This window comes from Heterodontus francisci, chromosome 9 (assembly GCF_036365525.1).
Source record: "Heterodontus francisci isolate sHetFra1 chromosome 9, sHetFra1.hap1, whole genome shotgun sequence".
In the NCBI taxonomy this organism is placed as follows: domain Eukaryota; kingdom Metazoa; phylum Chordata; class Chondrichthyes; order Heterodontiformes; family Heterodontidae; genus Heterodontus; species Heterodontus francisci.
Genome location: NC_090379.1, coordinates 57470381 through 57489555, shown reverse-complemented (window position 1 = coordinate 57489555; position 19175 = coordinate 57470381). Strand labels below are relative to the sequence as shown.

General features: G+C 44.6%; 1 protein-coding gene across 3 annotated transcripts in view; it reads right to left on the bottom strand.

Moving 5' to 3' along the window:
* LOC137373790 (cyclin-dependent kinase inhibitor 3-like) overlaps window positions 1-13638 on the bottom strand; it is a 28996-nt gene extending 15358 nt beyond the window's left edge. The window contains exons 1-3 of one of the 3 annotated variants that reach the window (XM_068039161.1): window positions 13581-13638; window positions 7087-7169; window positions 2190-2245 (exon numbers count right to left, since the gene is read on the bottom strand). In XM_068039161.1, the coding sequence (XP_067895262.1) occupies window positions 2190-2245; window positions 7087-7160 (130 nt within the window). In that variant the 5' untranslated portion in view covers window positions 7161-7169; window positions 13581-13638. The other 2 variants (XM_068039160.1, XM_068039163.1) reach the window with 2 other exon arrangements.
* Window positions 13639-19175: the final 5537 nt, after the last annotated feature.

Below are 19175 nucleotides of genomic sequence, written 5' to 3'. Positions count from 1 at the left end.
TTGGTCAGTGTAGCACATCTAGCCCATTTCTTTGCTTCTTCTAGTCTACTCCAATTCAATGCCCCAGATTTTCCTTGGAACTAGCACCTTATGTTATAGGGTCCCTTGAATGGCCCAAAAGCAAAAAGGAAATTATGGAATAAATGACTTACACCATTAAATTATTTCCTTGAGACTTTTATGCTGTTACCCTCGCCAGTTAGAAGGTAATTACAAGACCACACCCATTAAAATAAATGGCGATTATCTTCCTGCATTTAGGCTAGTTTCCATGCTTGGATTTAAAAAGAAATGTGCCAGTGACTTCGCAGTGTCCTGATTTATTGCTCCAAGATTGGTATGGAAAATTGACAGCCAAAAATCAATTTACATTTCATATTGTTATTTATCCTTTAATCAGAGGTACAATGCTCTAACTTTTAGATTGTGACTATCCTGGGAACTTCTCACCTGCCTCAAAACACAAACCAAAGCAGTGTTTACTCACTTGATTATTTAGTTATTTATTTAGTGGAGTCATTTTGCTTAATCTTTCTGTCATAGGCACATGAGTATTTTAGCAGGACCTCAAGTGTTTAATACAAAGCATGATTGTAGATGAAGCATTAAAGTTTATTTAAAAAGTTGACAGAAAGAACTTACATTTATATAATGCCTTTCATGACCTCAGGACACTTTATAGCCAATGCAGTACTAGTAAAGTGTAGTAATTGTTGTAATGTAGGGAAACACCGCAGCCAATTTGCATACACCAAGGTCCCATAAATGGCAACGAGATAACTGTTTTACTGATATTGGTTGAGGGGCAAATATTGGCTTGGACACCAGAGGAAACGTCTTAAAATAAAGCCACGGATTCTTTTATGTCCACTTCAGGGGGCAGTTTTGGGGCCTTAGTTTAATGTCTCAAATCAAAAGTCGGTACCTCCGACAGTACAGTACACTCTTCAGCGTCAGCCTAGCTATGTGTTCAAGTCTCTGGAACGGTACTTGAACCCACAATCTTCTGACTCACAAGAAGGTACTACCACTGAGCAAAGGCTGACACTTCCATTAACTTAAACACTCCTGTAGCTCCAGATGGTGAATGTGCTGTTATTTCAGCTCTCAGATTGGTGCTGAGCATCTAATCTGCTGCTTTGCTTGTTGTGGCATATTCCAAATTAGAAAACCAGCAAGTCAACAATGGTGAGATTGGCATTCTGGACAGAGAGATTTAGCATGTACATAACCGATCTCACCGTTGCAGGAAAATCTTAAAATTCAATTAAAAAAAAAATACAGACTGGCTTAGTGAGGGGCTTTATTTAAAATATACCTATTTGACAAACTTTGAAAAAAAAATTATTTCATGGAACATGGGCGTCACTGGCAAGGCCAGCACTTGTCGCCCATCCCTAGTTGCCCTTGATAACTGAGTGTCTCGCTCGGCTATTTCAGGGGGCAGTTAAGAGTCAACCACATTGCTGTGGGTCTGGAGTCACGTGTAGGCCAGACCAGACAAGGACGGCAGATTTCCTTCCCTAAAGGACATTAGTGAACCAGATAGGCTTTTACGACAAATCGATGATAGTTTCATAGCACCATTACTCAAATTAGCTTTCAATTCCATAATTTTATTAATTGAATTTATTTAATTGAATTTAAATTCCACCAACTGCCATGGGTTGATTTGAACCAGTGTCCCCAGGGCATTAGCCTGGGCCTCTGGATTACTAGTTTAGTGACATTACCACTATGCCACCGTCTCTCCCGCTATAGCCTCATCTTCTGAATTGCCACAGACCCTTGATACAGATCCATCAAAACACCCAATGGAACACACCTTTCTCTGGTACAACATTTCTCACCTTCTTCCCTTCCCAGAAAAAGATAGTCATAAGTAGACTCATATCTAACTCTCCACAAAGCCTGATGTGGAAATGCTTGCTAATACCATCTGAATATCCAGTACTGCTTGCAGCCACTAATGGTGAAACCTGATTGTAAGAGTTGTTGATCAATTTGTTTAATCAACATGGTGGCAAAGGAGATCATCTTACTCTTGAGAATTTTTCCCATGTAGAAGTGGAATTCTAGGAAATTATGGATGTTTCATCACAAGCTGAAATACAGAAACATGACTGCAAACTCATGAAAACTGGAAGTTAAATTTCCATAATTTTGTGGGAAAAACAAAAATGGCTTACCTGGCAATGCACAGATTCCTAGGAAATGGTGGTAGTTCACCATAGGTAAAGCCAACCTATTAAATATATAGCAAAACATTTCTATTTGTATTTTAGCAAGATAACTGTGCCCAAACAAAATGGGCACTTCCAAAATTAAGCATATACTTTAACATTAAGCATAAGCCAATGGATCATGGTCACAAAAGGAAACTCTACGAATGACATCAGTTATAACTTTTGGATCAGTCTTCAATATTCTTAACCTTGGATTATTGTTGCCAGTCTCTCCCATAATTGGGCCTTACAATCAGAAGTAACTTTCATTACCCAATATCTAAATAGCATAACCCCCCGGGATCTCAAACATGTCTAATTGTTACAATCCTGTTGCACAAACTGGACATGGTCATCCTCACACATGCCGTACATGTGTTTCTCTAATTTTCTGATAGGTGGACTGATTATCACTTTATTGGGATGAAGCCAGATACAAATCATTTATTCTACAGTTTATTGATGAACAAATGGACTAATAGTGATAGTAAATACAATTTAACTTTAGTCCCTCATAACTAATAAAAATACACCTCATAGATTCTTTTAGTGGACAAAAAGAAATTTTCATCTTAGCACCTCATTACAGGAAGGATTTTAGGACCATGAAATTTAGAGTGAAGATTCATTAGCATGACAAGTAATAGCTATGTTAAAAGGCTCAAAATGGGACTTTCAAATGAAGAGATTTTTAAAAATTCTTTCACGGGATGTGGGCGTCGCTGCCTAGTGCTAATTGCCCTCGAGAAAGAGGTGAGCCGCCTTCTTGAACCGCTGCAGTCTATGTGGCGCAGTTAGAAAGGGTGTTCCAGGATTTTGACCCAGCGACAGTGAAGAAATGGCGATGTAGTTCCAAGTCAGGATGGTGTGTGGCTTGGAGGGGAACTTGCAGGTGGTGGTGTTCCCATTCATTTGCTGTCTTTGTCCTTCTAGGTGGTACAGGTTGAAAGTTTGGAAGGTGTTGTCGAAGGAGCCTTGGTGAGTTGCTGCAGTACACCTTGTAGATGGTACACAGTTGCCACTGTGTGTCAGTGGTGAAGGGAGTGAATGTTGAAAGTGGTGGATGGGATGCCAATTGAGTGGGCTGTTTTGTCCTGCATGCTGTCGAGCTTCAAGTGTTGTTGGAGCTGCACCCATCCAAGCAAGTGGAGAGTATTCCATCACACTCCTTCCTGACTTGTGCCTTGTAGATGGTGGACAGGCTTTGGGGACTCAGGGGGTGAGTTACTCGCTGCAGAATTCCCAGCCTCTGACCTGCTGTTATAGCCACAGTACTTATATGGCTGGTCCAATTCAGTTTCTGCTCAATGGTAACCCCCTGGATGTTGATAGTGGGGGATACAGCGATGGTAATGCCATTGAATGTGAAGGGGCGATGGCTGGATTCCCTCTTGTTCGAGAGGGTCATTGCTTGGCACTTGTGTGGTGTGAATGTTGCCGCTTATCAGCCCAAGCCTGAATGTTGTCCATATGGACATGGACTGCTTCAGTATCTCAGGAGGCATGAATCGTGCTGAACATGATGATGGAGGAAGGTCATTGATGAAGCAGCTGAAGATGGTTGGGCCTAGGACACTACCCTGAGAAACTCCTGCAGTGATGTCCTGGGACTGAGATGATTGACCTACAACCACAACCATCTTCCTTTGTGCTAGGTATGACACCGACCAGCGGAGAGTTTCCCCGATTCCCATTGACTCTGCTTGCCATTTCAACACTCCCCCCTGCTCTCATGCTGACATCTCTGTCCTGGGATTGCTTCAGTGTCCCAGTGAACATCAACGCAAGCTCGAGGAACAGCATCTCATTTACCGATTAGGCAAACTACAGCCTGCCAGACTGAAGATTGAGTTCAATAATTTCAGAGCATGACAGCCCCCCATTTTACTTTAATTTTTAGTTATTTTTTCTTTTTCCTTTTTTATATTTTTTTTGTGTTTATTTTATTTTATCTTAGTTTGTTCAGTTTGCCTACCCACTGTTGTTTTCATGTTTGTACTTGTGGCTTTTCAGTTTTCAGTCCGTTAACACCCTGTACTAATGCTCTGTCTTTCAACATGACATTAACATATTGTTTGCCTTCGCTCCATGACCTTCTGGTCGGTTATTCTCTGTGACCTTGTCCTATCTACACCTTCTCCTTTGTTATCTCTTGCCCCACCCCCACTTTAATTGGTTAAAACCTTTCACATTTCTAATATTTGCCAGTTCTGAAGAAGGGTCACTGACCTGAAACGTTAACTCGGTTTCTCTTTCCACAGATGCTGCCAGACCTGCTGAGTATTTCCAACATTTCTTGTTTTTATTTCCCATTGACTCTAGTTTTGCTCGGGCTCCTTGATGCCACACTCGGTCAAATGCTGCCTTGAGGTTAAGGACAGTCAATCTCACCTCACCTCTCGAGTTCAGCTCTTTTGCCCATGTTTGGACCAAGGCTGTAATGAGGTCAGGAGCTGAGCGGCCCTGGCGGAACCCTAACCAAGTGTCAGTTAGCAGGTTATTGCTGGGTAAATGCCACTTGGAAGCAATGTTGATGACCCCTTCCATCACTTTGCTGATGATCGAGAGCAGACTGATGGGGCAGTAATTAGCTGGGATGGATTTGTCCTGCTTTTTGTGGACAGGACATATCTGGGCAATTTTCCACATTGTTGGGTAGATGCCAGTGTTGTAGCTGTACTGGAACAGCTTGACTATGGGCGTGGCCAGTTCTGGAGCTCAAGTCTTTAAGACTATTGCCGGAAGTTTGTCAGGGCCCATAGCTTTTGCAGTATCCAGGTTCAAGGAGATTTAATAGAGGTTTTCAAAATTATGAAAAGCGTTGATAGCAAAAGATTGCTGCCAGAGTTTAGCAAATCAGTAATGAGGGCACAGACTCAGGGTTATTAGAACTTGGTATGCTTTATGATAAGTGGCTATTGAGGTAGAGACTATAGCATCATTAAAAAGGAACTAGATTAGTATTTGGAAAGGCTAAATGGATACAGAAAAATGACTGGCTGTGAGTTTGTGTGGCCTTGAGGCGGGGTTGGAGGTGGGGGCAAGGATTATCGCAGTGAGGGCAGGGGGGCCTTCACAACTAGATGTCGATTGAGGCCCTTAAGTGGCCTATTAACAGCCGATTAAGAATCTTTTACCGCTGCTGCTGGGATCTTACCAGCGGTTGGGGGGGGATCCTCCGCCACGCGGGAAGATCGTCTTGTAAAAGGAGGCACCCTCCCTGTGGGTTTGGTGGGGGTGGGGTCGCACCATTGTGGGCAATTTGTAGCCCAGGGAGGACCCCCACCAGGAACCACTTTTCTCCCAGGACCCCCCCCCCTCATCCTGGACTGCATGACCATCCCCCCAGCCCCAGCGACCCCACCTCACTGCATGACCATCCCCCCAGCCCCAGCGACCCCACCTCACTTACGAATTAGGAGCAGGAGCAGGTCACTTGGCCCCTCGAGCCTGCTCCGTCATTCAACAAGATTATGGCCGATCTGATTGTAACTTCAACTCCACATTCCTGCCTATCCCCAATGACCGTTCACCCCCTTGCTTATCAAGAATCTATCTACCTCTGTCTTAAACGTATTCAAAGACTCTGCTTCCACAGCCTTTTGAGGAAGAGAATTCAAAGACTCACGACCCTCTGAGAAAAAAATTCTCCTCATCTCTATCTTAAATGGGTGAACTCTTATTTTTAAATGGTTACCCCCTAGTTCTAGATTCTCCCACAAGGGGAAACATCCTTTCCACATCCACCCTGTCAAGACCCCTCAGGATCTTATATGTTTCAATCAAGTCGCCTCTTACTCTTCCAAACTCCAGCGGATATAAGCCTAGCCTGTCCAATCTTTCCTAATAAGACAACCCACCTATTCCAGGTTATTAGTCTAGTACAGCTTCTTTGAACTGCTTCCAATACATTTACATCCTTCCGTAAATAAGGAGACCAATACTGTACACAGTACTCCAGATGTGGTCTCACCAATGCCCTGTATAACTGAAGCATATCCTCCCTACTTTTGTATTCAATTCCCCTTGCAATAAACAATAACATTCTATTAGCTTTCCTAATTATGTGCTGCACCTGCATAGTAACTTACCTGTGGTTCAGGGTTCCAACATTGGGCCAGGGTTTGAGGCTTCTGCAGTACTGGCAGTGGCCACCGCTTCCGGTGACGCTGCTGTTACTGCTGAGCTGCCAGCCCTCTGATTGGCCGGCAGCTTTTGAAGGCGGGATCCCTATCTTTAAAGGGAAGGGGATCCTGGCTCGTGAAACTTAAAAGTTAAAAGACCAGAAGATTGCTCCGGCGGCGGTGGCGGGGTGGGGCTTGCACAGGGGTTGTGCAAAAAGGCTGAGGTGGGGCTCCCCTCGGCACCAGGAACCCTGGCTCCAGCACAAATCCAGCCCATTGACTCTGCAGCACGAAGAAAGCTTGTGTCTATGCTGCAAGCTCCCTGCTTTTTGTAGTGGTGAGTTAAGCAAGTCTTTGAAATTATTAAAAAGTACATTTGTTAAAATTCTGTTTGAAAGAAACTTAGATTTTTAGAGAATGAATTTATTACCTTAATCTCACCTGTTGCACAAGTTAAGAGGGCTATGAGAGTACAGCAGTTACACCTTCCCACAAAAAGAGAATTCTATTGCAATTTTCTCTAACATTACTAACATTTCAGCTGACAGAGGCTAGTGCTGTCGGTTCCGAAGAAGGGTCACTGACCCGAAACGTTAACTCTGCTTCTCTTTCCACAGATGCTGCCAGACCTGCTGAGTGAATCCAGCATTTCTTGTTTCTGTCATACATTAATGTGTGTGTATAGAAAATGACCACTGTGGAAAAATATGAGCAGTGAATTTACTGCAGCTACTTACCAAGATACTTGTAATGGCAATTGGTGCTCTTCTTCGGATTCCTCATCTGAAGAGTCAAATTCACTTGTTCTCATTGTACCAGTCTGGACAACATAAAAAATAAAATGACTTTCTAGAAGTCAACAGCAGTGCAATTTCATGTGGTTTGTCTTAATAAATATTTCTAATTCACACTCACTAACACCATCACACTTTGCCCCAATTAGAACAGGAACTCCAGCAACAGGACTGTTATAAATGCTGAATATTGGAACAAAACAACTTGTTTCCCTGCATTCATTTATTTTCTAGTACAGAACACCACTCTGCATCAATAAAACTTAAGTGTTTTGACAAGGAGGCTGTTGCTGAAAATTAAACCCTTAATTCAACTTAGTTGAATGTTAATCTGCTGGTGTACCAGAATAACATTTTCTGTGATGGCAGACATTCTGGTAGGTATGCTATTTTGTATTTACCATTACAGATAAAAATGTGAAATTAAAACCTTGGTCAGATTCAGTTACTACTTATACATTGATACAGACTACCAAAATGGTACCACATGGTACAGACGGGGACCAATCAGCTTATTGTGCCTGTGCTGATTCTCGCACCAGATTGCTCTATGATGATCTATTTTATATTCTCTTGGTCTATACTCTTTAAAATAGCATCAATAATTTTTAATATAGAAAAATGTTGCAAGATGAGGAGAATTTTTTTCTGAGGATCGTGAGCCTCTTCCCTGGAGACCGGTGGAGGCAGGATCATTGAATGTTTTTAAGGCAGAGGTAGACAGATTCTTGACAAACAAGGGAGTCAACAGGTATCAGGGGTAGGCCTGCAACCTAACGTTTTCTATAGGCAATACATCAATCATCTTAGAACTTTAATGTCACATCAGCCACTGTACCTGACTTGTGTAGGATTAAGTTTATTATAGGACTGTTAGAATTTAGTTGTCATATCCTTAAGTATAACGGTTAAAATTGTATTCTGCATGTAACAGAACCACAAAGCATGATGTTAGCTAAAGTTCTGGACAAGTCATAACATGTTGAGACCCTTTATTTAAAAGTCGTTAGACTGTGGATTACCCCAGGGAGACGGTTAGCTTTTTAACCAGTAAAGACTGTAAATATGTCTAGCCAAACAGCTGTGAAACAGGACAAGCGCATATCAATCCTGCTAAGTGGTCACTGTGGTTGAATAGCCACAGCAGGGTGCACCGGATCAAGATATCACCTTTTGTGAAGGAATTCATAGTCAAGGAAGCTCGAATCTAGAGGCCCCCTCCCACCACTGAATGACAATGACTTAAACCAGGCTCAAAGTACCATCATAGGTCAGTCATTACCTAACTGCCCTTCTATCAGATGAACAGAAATGGGGTTTTACCTAATATGGCACAGATTTTCATGAGCAGCACAGTGGCGCAGTGGGTAGCACCGCAGCCTCACAGCTCCAGAGACCCAGGTTCGATTCTGGGAGTTGTGCGGAGTTTGCAAGTTCTCCCTGTGACTGTGTGGGTTTTCGCCGGGTTCGCTCCGGTTTCCTCCCACAGCCAAAGACTTGCAGGTTGCTAGGTAAATTGGCCATTGCAAATTGCCCCTAGTGTAAGTAGGTGGTAGGGAATATGGGATTATTGTAGGGTTAGTATAAATGGGTGGTTGTTGGTCGGCACAGACTCGGTGGGCCGAAGGGCCTGTTTCAGTGCTGTATCTCTAAATAAAATACAAATAAATAAAATAAACCAAGCTGGGAAAGGTGTATAAAGTAAGAATTTGTAAGACCCCAAAAGCGCACATCATCAAGAAGACGACAGAAGATTGAGTTCAATCAAGAGACAAGGCACTGCCATTAACTGGAGGTTGAGGACTGGTGTTCCATCATGAACGCAACTGCTGACCACTGCCCTTTGCTAGGTATCACAATTTTGTGCTTATTGTGGAAAACTTAATAAAGTCTGTGAAGTTTGTGAAAGCACCCTAGTACTGGTGTGGTTTTGTTGCTAGTCTGAGCTGCAAGTCCCTTTTAGATCTGCTCTGCCAACTTAAACTGTAATTGTAATTGACCCAAGTCGGATAATTAAATCAAAGCAAACCCCAGATGTTACACTTGGAAACCAAGTTGAGTAATACAGCTTCCAATTATCCTTGCAATTAAAATAGTTTTACATTTAGCTTACATCTGTACTGTGGAAAACTGGCTAGCACACTTCACAACAACTTGTATTTATATAATGCCTTTAATGTAATACCATATCCCAAGGCACTTCACAGGAGCATTATAAAGCAAAAGTTGACACTGAGCTACATAAAGCCAGATTAGGGCAAATGGCCAAAAGCTTGGTCAGGAGGTAGGCTTTAAAGAGCATATTTAGGGAGAGAATTCCAGAGAGGGTCTAGGCAGCTGAAGGCATGGCCATCAATGGTGCAGCAATTAAAACTGGGGATGTTCAAGAGGCCAGAATTTGATGAGCACCTATATCTGAGAGGGTTGTGGGGCTGGAGGAGAATTCAGAGATAGGGAGCGGTGAGGCCATGGAGGGATTTGAAGACAAGGACGAGAATTTTAAAAAATCAAGACGTTGCGTGACTGGGAGCCAATGTAGGTCTGGGAGCCCAAGTATGATAGGTGAACAGGACTTGATACACGTTAGATGTCGGTCACACTTGCACCAGATTAACTAAAATATAAGGGAGAACCATGCTTATTCACTCAAATATAGACAGGGGGAAAAAAGCGGCCCAAACCAGCAACTAACACAAATAGAACCAATCAAATCACTCTTTTTCATGCAATTATGAATCAATGGCAAAATAAACAAATCAAATTGCTCAGGCAACTTTTTCCAAAACTACTTGTGGCTGCCATTTTTCCTCACTCAAGTATACAGTTAATATAACACAAGGATTCTGAAAAGACACTCCCAAACTTACCAAATATAAATGGCTAACAATATTCCGGCAATAGTACTGAAGACCTGTGCTCTGGAACTTGCCGCGCCCCTAGCCAAGCTGTTCCAGTATAGCTACAACACTGGCATCTACCCGGCAATGTGGAAAATTGCCCAGGTATGTCCTGTACACAAAAAGTAGGACAAATCCAACCCGGCCAATTACCGCCCCATCAGTCTACTCTCAATCATCAGTAAAGTGATGGAAGGTGTCATCGACAGTGCTATCAAGTGGAACTTGCTTAGTAATAACCTGCTCACTGATGCTCAGTTTGAGTTCTGCCAAAGCCACTCAGCTCCTGATCTTATTGGTTCAAACACTGACAAAAGAGCTGAACTCAAGAAGTGAGGTGAGAGTGACTGCCCTTGACATCAAGGTAGCATTTGACAGAGTATGGCATCAAGGAGCCCTAGCAAAACTGGAGTCAATGGGAATCAGGGGGAAAACTCTCTGCTGGTTGGAGTCATACCTAGCGCAAAGGAAGCTGGTTATGGTTGTTGGAGGTCAATCATCTGAGCTCCAGGACATCACTGCAAGAGTTCCTCAGGGTAGTGTCCTAGGCCCAACTATCTTCAGGTGCTTTATCAATGCAAAGTGGCGCAATGGTTAGCACTGCAGCCTCACAGCTCCAGCGACCCGGGTTCGATTCTGGTTACTGCCTGTGTGGAGTTTGCAAGTTCTCCCCGGGTGCTCCGGTTTCCTCCCACAGCCAAAGACTTTCAGGTTAATAGGTAAGTTAGCCATTGTAAATTGCCCAGAGTGTAGGTAGATCATAGCAGAATCGTGGGGATGTGATGGGGAATATGGGTTTAATGTAGGATTAGTATAAATGGGTGGTTGTTGGTCGGCACAGACTCGGTGGGCTGAAGGGCCTGTTTCAGTGCTGTATCTCTAAATAAAAAAAAAGGACCTTCCTTCAATCATAAGGTCAGAAGTGGGGAAGTTCGCTGATGACTGCACAATGTTCAGCATTCAGACACTGAAGCAGTACGTGTAGAAATGCAGCAAGACCTGGACAATATCCAGGCTTGGGCTGATAAGTGACAAGTAACATTCATGCCACACAAGTGCCAGGCAATGACCATCTCCAACAAGAGAGAATCTAACCATCTTCCCTTGACATTCAATGGAATTATGATTGCTAAATTCCCCCACTATTAACATCCTAGGAGTTACCATTGACCAGAAACTGAACTGGAGTAGCCATATAAATACCGTGGCTACAAGTGCAGGTCAGAGGCTAGGAATCCTGTGGCGAGTAACTAATTTCTTGACTCCCCAAAGCCTGTCCACCATATACAAGGCACAAGTCAGGAGTGTGATGGAATACTCTCCACTTACCTGGATGGGTGCAGCTCCAACAACACTGAAGAAGCTCGACACCATCCAGGACAAAGCAGCCCACTTGATTGGCACCCCATTCACAACATTCACTCCCTCCACCACCGACGCAGTGACAGCAGTATACACCATCTACAAGATGCACAGCAGCAACGCACCAATGCTCCGTAGACAGCACCTTCCAAACCCACGAACTCTACCAACTAGAAGGACAAGGGCAGCAAATGCATGGGAACACCACCACCTGCAAGTTCCCCTCCGAGATACACACCACCCTGACTCGGAACTATATCGCCGTTCCTTCACTGTCGCTGGGTCAAAATCCTGGAATTCCCTTCCTAACAGCATTTTGGGTGTACCTAGCTCACATGGACTGCAGCGGTTCAAGAAGGCAGCTCACTACTATCTTTTAAAGGGCAATTAGGGATGGGCAAAAAAATGCTGGCCTAGCCAGCAACGCCCACATTCCATGAATGAATTAAAAAAATATATAAATGCAAGAAATGTCCTGTTCCACCCACCCCCACAGGCTACATCTTTCTTTTGATTTCTAGCTGAATCCCAGGAAATTTCACCTGCATCTTGCGTGCAGAAAAATTCCGTGCCCTGGTAACAAATTCTGTCTATGAGAGAAATACAATGTGGGAGCTATAGGCCCCATCCTACCTGTGTGGAATGATAGTACCCACACAGTTATCAAACAAAAAAAAGGGAAATGAACCCTATTATTTCCTTCTGATATTTTTCTGACCGTAAGATATCCGAAAACATTTGTTGAGAAAACAGTGTGAACAACTGTGCAACTACCTATCTAGAGAAACTTCCAACAATTATGCTTAATTGGCTATGGGACTAGTTTAGCCTACTTTCCTACTGGGTGTGGCTGAACAGGTCTAAATGATCAGACCAAGTAAACCGCTAAATATTACAATCCTGTTCCAGACTCCAGGTTAGATTTAAGCAACATCACAGGACATCAGCTAATCTATAAATTAAAAATGTAAACCCAAGTCCTTCGAAGGAATGAAGGTACACGAAAAATATTTATAGAAAAACAGCTTAACAGGATAACCCACTAGGTTTGAATCAGAAGTTGAGAATGAAATTAGTAGAACAGATAGTACTGCTATTGGAATGTACTAACAGTTGGATTTCATAGAGGGAATAAATGCAAAGCAAAAACACTGCTTTCCTTCCTCGGTTACTATTTTTTCTCCACCATTTGAAAACTGCTTAATCCACCTCCCCAGAATTCGAAAGTAGCTGAAATCTCCCATCACACAACATAAGGCACTGCATTTGGTCAATGTCCTATACTCACCAGGTTCACCATCTCGTAGCAGCTCCCGGCACTTGCCACACTCTTTTGCTCTACTCTAAGGCACAAACCAGGAGTGGAGACACGTTTCGTGTGTACCTGCCTCTCTTTCCCCACTCGTGCTGTATCCCTCTCTGTTTCTGCTATCTCCTCACTTTTACTATCTCTCAATATCCTGCTGTCTTCCTATTCCTACTATCACTATCTTTTGCAGTCTCTCTCCTGCTGTAGTCCTATACGCTCCTGTTACCTCCTTTCTCGCCTGCTATATTATCTTCCTGCCTCTCCTACTGTGCCTCTTTTATATCACTGCTGTCATTTTCCCATGCTCTCTCTGTTATCTACCTGAACTAATCTCTCCTGCTGTGCTCCCTCTATCTCTAACTCCTATAACATATATTTATCCTCCTGCTGTGCTCTCTGTCTCTCACTCTTGGTCTGTTCCTGTCCTCTCTCTGTCTCTCACTCCTGGTCTGTTCCTGTCCTCTCTCTCTCTCTCTCACTCTTGGTCTGTTCCTGTCCTCTCTCTGTCTCTCACTCCTGGTCTGTTCCTGTCCTCTCTCTCTCTCTCTCACTCCTGGTCTGTTCCTGTCCTCTCTCTGTCTCTCACTCTTGGTCTGTTCCTGTCCTCTCTCTGTCTCTCACTCTTGGTCTGTTCCTGTCCTCTCTCTGTCTCTCACTCTTGGTCTGTTCCTGTCCTCTCTCTGTCTCTCACCCTTGGTCTGTTCCTGTCCTCTCTCTGTCTCTCACTCTTCTGGTCTGTTCCTGTCCTCTCTCTGTCTCTCACTCTTGGTCTGTTCCTGTCCTCTCTCTGTCTCTCACTCTTGGTCTGTTCCTGTCCTCTCTCTGTCTCTCTAACCCCTATTCTGATTCTGTGTTTCGCTCTCACTTACCCCAGTTCACAGATCCGTTTGTTTTCGATTTTTTAAAAATAATCAATTTTCGCGCCGTAGCCAATCACCGCGCTGCAGGCGGTGCAGTGCTGGAGGCTCTGATTGGTTAGTTTTCCTAGTCTTACCGGTTGTGATTGGTTTATTGGGCGCTTCCGGGATGCTGATCACGTCTCGGAGCAATGAAGGTGTTGAAAACTAACTTGTTCAGTTGCTGAATGGCTGCATTAAACTTTTGTGCAAATGATACATATCATGTGTCAAATGTGTAAAAATCGCATTTGTCAACGTAAAAAACACACGTCATATATACAAATATAAATATTACGACAATTATGAGTGAGAAATCTGGTCTGGAGATTAACGTCATTTTTAAAGGAAATAGGTTTTTAAAAGGGATTTGGAGAAAAGATTAAAAAAGTAGATTAGGATTAAGATTGGGATCAGAGCAGTGTGAAATAGACAGAGATCACTGTGAAACAGACAGAGATCACTGTGAAGCAGACTGCCATCAGAGCAGTGTGAAAGACAGAGATCAGAGCAGTGTGAAACAGGCAGAGATCACAGTGAAATAGACAGAGATCACTGTGAAACAGACAGAGATCACTGAGAAGCAGACTGCGATCAGAGCAGTGTGAAACAGACTGAGATCAGAGCAGTGAGAAACAGACCGAGATCAGAGCAGTGAGAAACAGAGCGAGATCAGAGCAGTGAGAAACAGACCGAGATCAGAGCAGTTAGAAACAGACCGAGATCAGAGCAATGAGAAACAGACCGAGATCAGAGCAGTGAGAAACAGACCGAGATCAGAGCAATGAGAACTAGACCGAGATCAGAGCAGTGAGAAACAGACTGAGATCAGAGCAGTCTGACACAGACCGAGATCAGAGCAGTGAGAAACAGACCGAGATCAGAGCAATGAGAAACAGACCGAGATCAGAGCAGTGAGAAACAGACCGAGATCAGAGCAGGGAGAAACAGACCGAGATCAGAGCAGCGTGAAACAGACAGAGATCACAGTGAAGCAGACAGAGATCACTGTGATACAGACAGAGATCAAAGCAGTGTGAAACAGACAGGGATCACTGTGAAGCGGACCGCGATCAGAGCAGTGAGAAGCAGACAGCGATCAGTGTGAAACAGACCGTGATCAGAGCAGTGTGAAGCAGACAGAGATCACTGTGAAACAGGCAGAGATCACTGTGAAGCAGACCGCAATCAGAGCAGTGTGAAACAGTCAGAGATCACTGAGAAGCAGACCGCGATGAGAGCAATGTGAAACAGACAGAGATCACTGTGAAACAGACAGCAATCGCGATGAAGCGGACTGCGATCAGAGCAGTACGAAACAGACAGAGATCACTGTGAAACAGACAGAGAATACAGTGAAACAGACAGAGATCACTGTGAAACAGACAGAGATCACTATGAAGCAGAACGCGATCAGAGCAGTGTGAAACAGACAGGGATCACTGTGAAATAGACAGGGATCACTGTGAAGCAGACTGCAATCAAAGCAGTGTGAGACAGTCAGAGATCACTGAGAAGCAGACCGAGATCACTGTGAAGCAGACAGAGCAAAGTGAAACAGACAGAGATCACTGTGAAACAGACAGAGATCACAGTGAAACAGACAGAGATCAGTGTGAAACAGACAGATATCACTGAGAAGCAGACCGCGATCAGAGCAGTGTTAAACAGACAGAGATCACTGTGAAACAGACAGAGATCACTGTGAAACAGACAGAGATCACAGTGAAGCAGACAGAGGTCACTGTGAAACAGACAGAGATCACCGAGAAGCAGACCGCAATCAGAGCAGTGTGAAACAGACAGAGATCAGAGCAGTGTGAAACAGACAGAGATCACTGTGAAACAGACAGAGATCACAGTGAAGCAGACAGATGTCACTGTGAAACAGACAGAGATCACCGAGAAGCAGACCACAATCAGAGCAGTGTGAAACAGACAGAGATCAGAGCAGTGTGAAACAGACAGAGATCACTGTGAAATAGACTGCGATCAGAGCGCTGCAAAACAGACAGAGGTCAAAGCAGTGAGAAACATACAGCGATCAGAGCAGTGTGAAACAGACAGCGATGAGATCACTGTGAAACAGACAGAGATCACTGTGAAACAGACAGAGATCATTGTGAAACAGACAGATATCACTGAGAAGCAGACCACGATCAGAGCAGTGTTAAACAGACAGAGATCACTGAGAAGCAGACAGAGATCACTGAGAAGCAGACAGAGATCACTGTGAAACAGACAGAGATCACTGAGAAGCAGACCGCAATCAGAGCAGTGTGAAACAGACAGAGATCACTGTGAAACAGGCAGAGATCAAAGCAGTGTGAAACAGACAGGGATCACTGTGAAACAGGCAGAGATCACTGTGACGCAGACCGTGATCAGAGCACTGTGAAACGGACAGAGATCACAGTGAAGCAGACTGCGATCAGAGCAGTGTGAAACAGACAGCGATCACCGTGAAACAGTCCGCGATCAGAGCAGTGTGAAACAGACAGAGATCAGAGCAGTGCTAAACAGACAGAGATCAGAGCAGTGAGAAACAGACCGAGATCACTGTGAAACAGACAGGGATCACTGTCAAGCGGACCGTGATCAGAGCAGGGCGAATCAGACAGAGATCACTGTGAAATAGACAGGGATCACTGTGAAGCGGGCCGCGATCAGAGCAGTGCGAAACAGACAGAGGTCACAGTGAAACAGACAGAGATCACTGTGAAACAGACAGAGATCACTGAGAAGCAGTCTGCGATGAGAGCAGTGTGAAACAGACAGAGATCAGAGAAGTGTGAAACAGACAGAGATCACTGAGAAGCAGACCGAGATCACTGTGAAGCAGACAGAGCAAAGTGAAACAGACAGAGATCACAGTGAAACAGACAGAGATCACTGAGAAGCAGACCGCAATCAGAGCAGTGTGAAACAGACAGAGATCAGAGCAGTGTGGAACAGACAGAGATCACTATGAAACAGACAGAGATCACTGTGAAGCAGACTGCCATCAGAGCAGTGTGAAAGACAGAGATCAGAGCAGTGTGAAACAGGCAGAGATCACAGTGAAACAGACAGAGATCACTGTGAAACAGACAGAGATCACTGAGAAGCAGACTGCGATCAGAGCAGTGTGAAACAGACTGAGATCAGAGCAGTGAGAAACAGACCGAGATCAGAGCAGTGAGAAACAGAGCGAGATCAGAGCAGTGAGAAACAGAGCGAGATCAGAGCAGTGAGAAACAGAGCGAGATCAGAGCAGTGAGAAACAGACCGAGATCAGAGCAGTTAGAAACAGACCGAGATCAGAGCAATGAGAAACAGACCGAGATCAGAGCAGTGAGAAACAGACCGAGATCAGAGCAATGAGAACCAGACCGAGATCAGAGCAGTGAGAAACAGACTGAGATCAGAGCAGTGTGACACAGACCGAGATCAGAGCAGTGAGAAACAGACTGAGATCAGAGCAGTGAGAAACAGACCGAGATCAGAGCAATGAGAAACAGACCGATATCAGAGCAGTGAGAAACAGACCGAGATCAGAGCAGTGAGAAACGGACCGAGATCAGAGCAGGGAGAAACAGACCGAGATCAGAGCAGCGTGAAACAGACAGAGATCACAGTGAAGCAGACAGAGATCACTGTGAAACAGACAGAGATCAAAGCAGTGTGAAACAGACAGGGATCACTGTGAAGCGGACCGCGATCAGAGCAGTGAGAAGCAGACAGCGATCAGTGTGAAACAGACCGTGATCAGAGCAGTGTGAAGCAGACAGAGATCACTGTGAAACAGGCAGAGATCACTGTGAAGCAGACCGCAATCAGAGCAGTGTGAAACAGTCAGAGATCACCGAGAAGCAGACCGCAATCAGAGCAGTGTGAAACAGACAGAGATCAGAGCAGTGTGAAACAGACAGAGATCACTGTGAAATAGACAGCGATCAGAGCGCTGCAAAACAGACAGAGGTCAAAGCAGTGAGAAACAGACAGCGATCAGAGCAGTGTGAAACAGACAGCGATGAGATCACTGTGAAACAGACAGAGATCACTGTGAAACAGACAGAGATCACTGTGAAACAGACAGATATCACTGAGAAGCAGACCACGATCAGAGCAGTGTTAAACAGACAGAGATCACTGAGAAGCAGACAGAGATCACTGTGAAACAGACAGAGATCACTGAGAAGCAGACCGCAATCAGAGCAGTGTGAAACAGACAGAGATCACTGTGAAACAGGCAGAGATCAAAGCAGTGTGAAACAGACAGGGATCACTGTGAAACAGGCAGAGATCACTGTGACGCAGACCGTGATCAGAGCACTGTGAAACGGACAGAGATCACAGTGAAGCAGACTGTGATCAGAGCAGTGTGAAACAGACAGCGATCACCGTGAAACAGTCCGCGATCAGAGCAGTGTGAAACAGACAGAGATCAGAGCAGTGCTAAACAGACAGAGATCAGAGCAGTGAGAAACAGACCGAGATCACTGTGAAACAGACAGGGATCACTGTCAAGCGGACCGTGATCAGAGCAGGGCGAATCAGACAGAGATCACTGTGAAATAGACAGGGATCACTGTGAAGCGGGCCGCGATCAGAGCAGTGCGAAACAGACAGAGGTCACAGTGAAACAGACAGAGATCACTGTGAAACAGACAGAGATCACTGAGAAGCAGTCTGCGATCAGAGCAGTGTGAAACAGACAGAGATCAGAGAAGTGTGAAACAGACAGAGATCACTGAGAAGCAGACCGAGATCACTGTGAAGCAGACAGAGCAAAGTGAAACAGACAGAGATCACAGTGAAACAGACAGAGATCACTGAGAAGCAGACCGCAATCAGAGCAGTGTGAAACAGACAGAGATCAGAGCAGTGTGGAACAGACAGAGATCACTATGAAACAGACAGAGATCACTGTGAAGCAGACTGCCATCAGAGCAGTGTGAAAGACAGAGATCAGAGCAGTGTGAAACAGGCAGAGATCACAGTGAAACAGACAGAGATCACTGTGAAACAGACAGAGATCACTGAGAAGCAGACTGCGATCAGAGCAGTGTGAAACAGACTGAGATCAGAGCAGTGAGAAACAGACCGAGATCAGAGCAGTGAGAAACAGAGCGAGATCAGAGCAGTGAGAAACAGAGCGAGATCAGAGCAGTGAGAAACAGAGCGAGATCAGAGCAGTGAGAAACAGACCGAGATCAGAGCAGTTAGAAACAGACCGAGATCAGAGCAATGAGAAACAGACCGAGATCAGAGCAGTGAGAAACAGACCGAGATCAGAGCAATGAGAACCAGACCGAGATCAGAGCAGTGAGAAACAGACTGAGATCAGAGCAGTGTGACACCGACCGAGATCAGAGCAGTGAGAAACAGACCGAGATCAGAGCAGTGAGAAACAGACCGAGATCAGAGCAATGAGAAACAGACCGAGATCAGAGCAGTGAGAAACAGACCGAGATCAGAGCAGTGAGAAACGGACCGAGATCAGAGCAGGGAGAAACAGACAGAGATCACTGAGAAGCAGACAGAGATCACTGAGAAGCAGACAGAGATCACTGTGAAACAGACAGA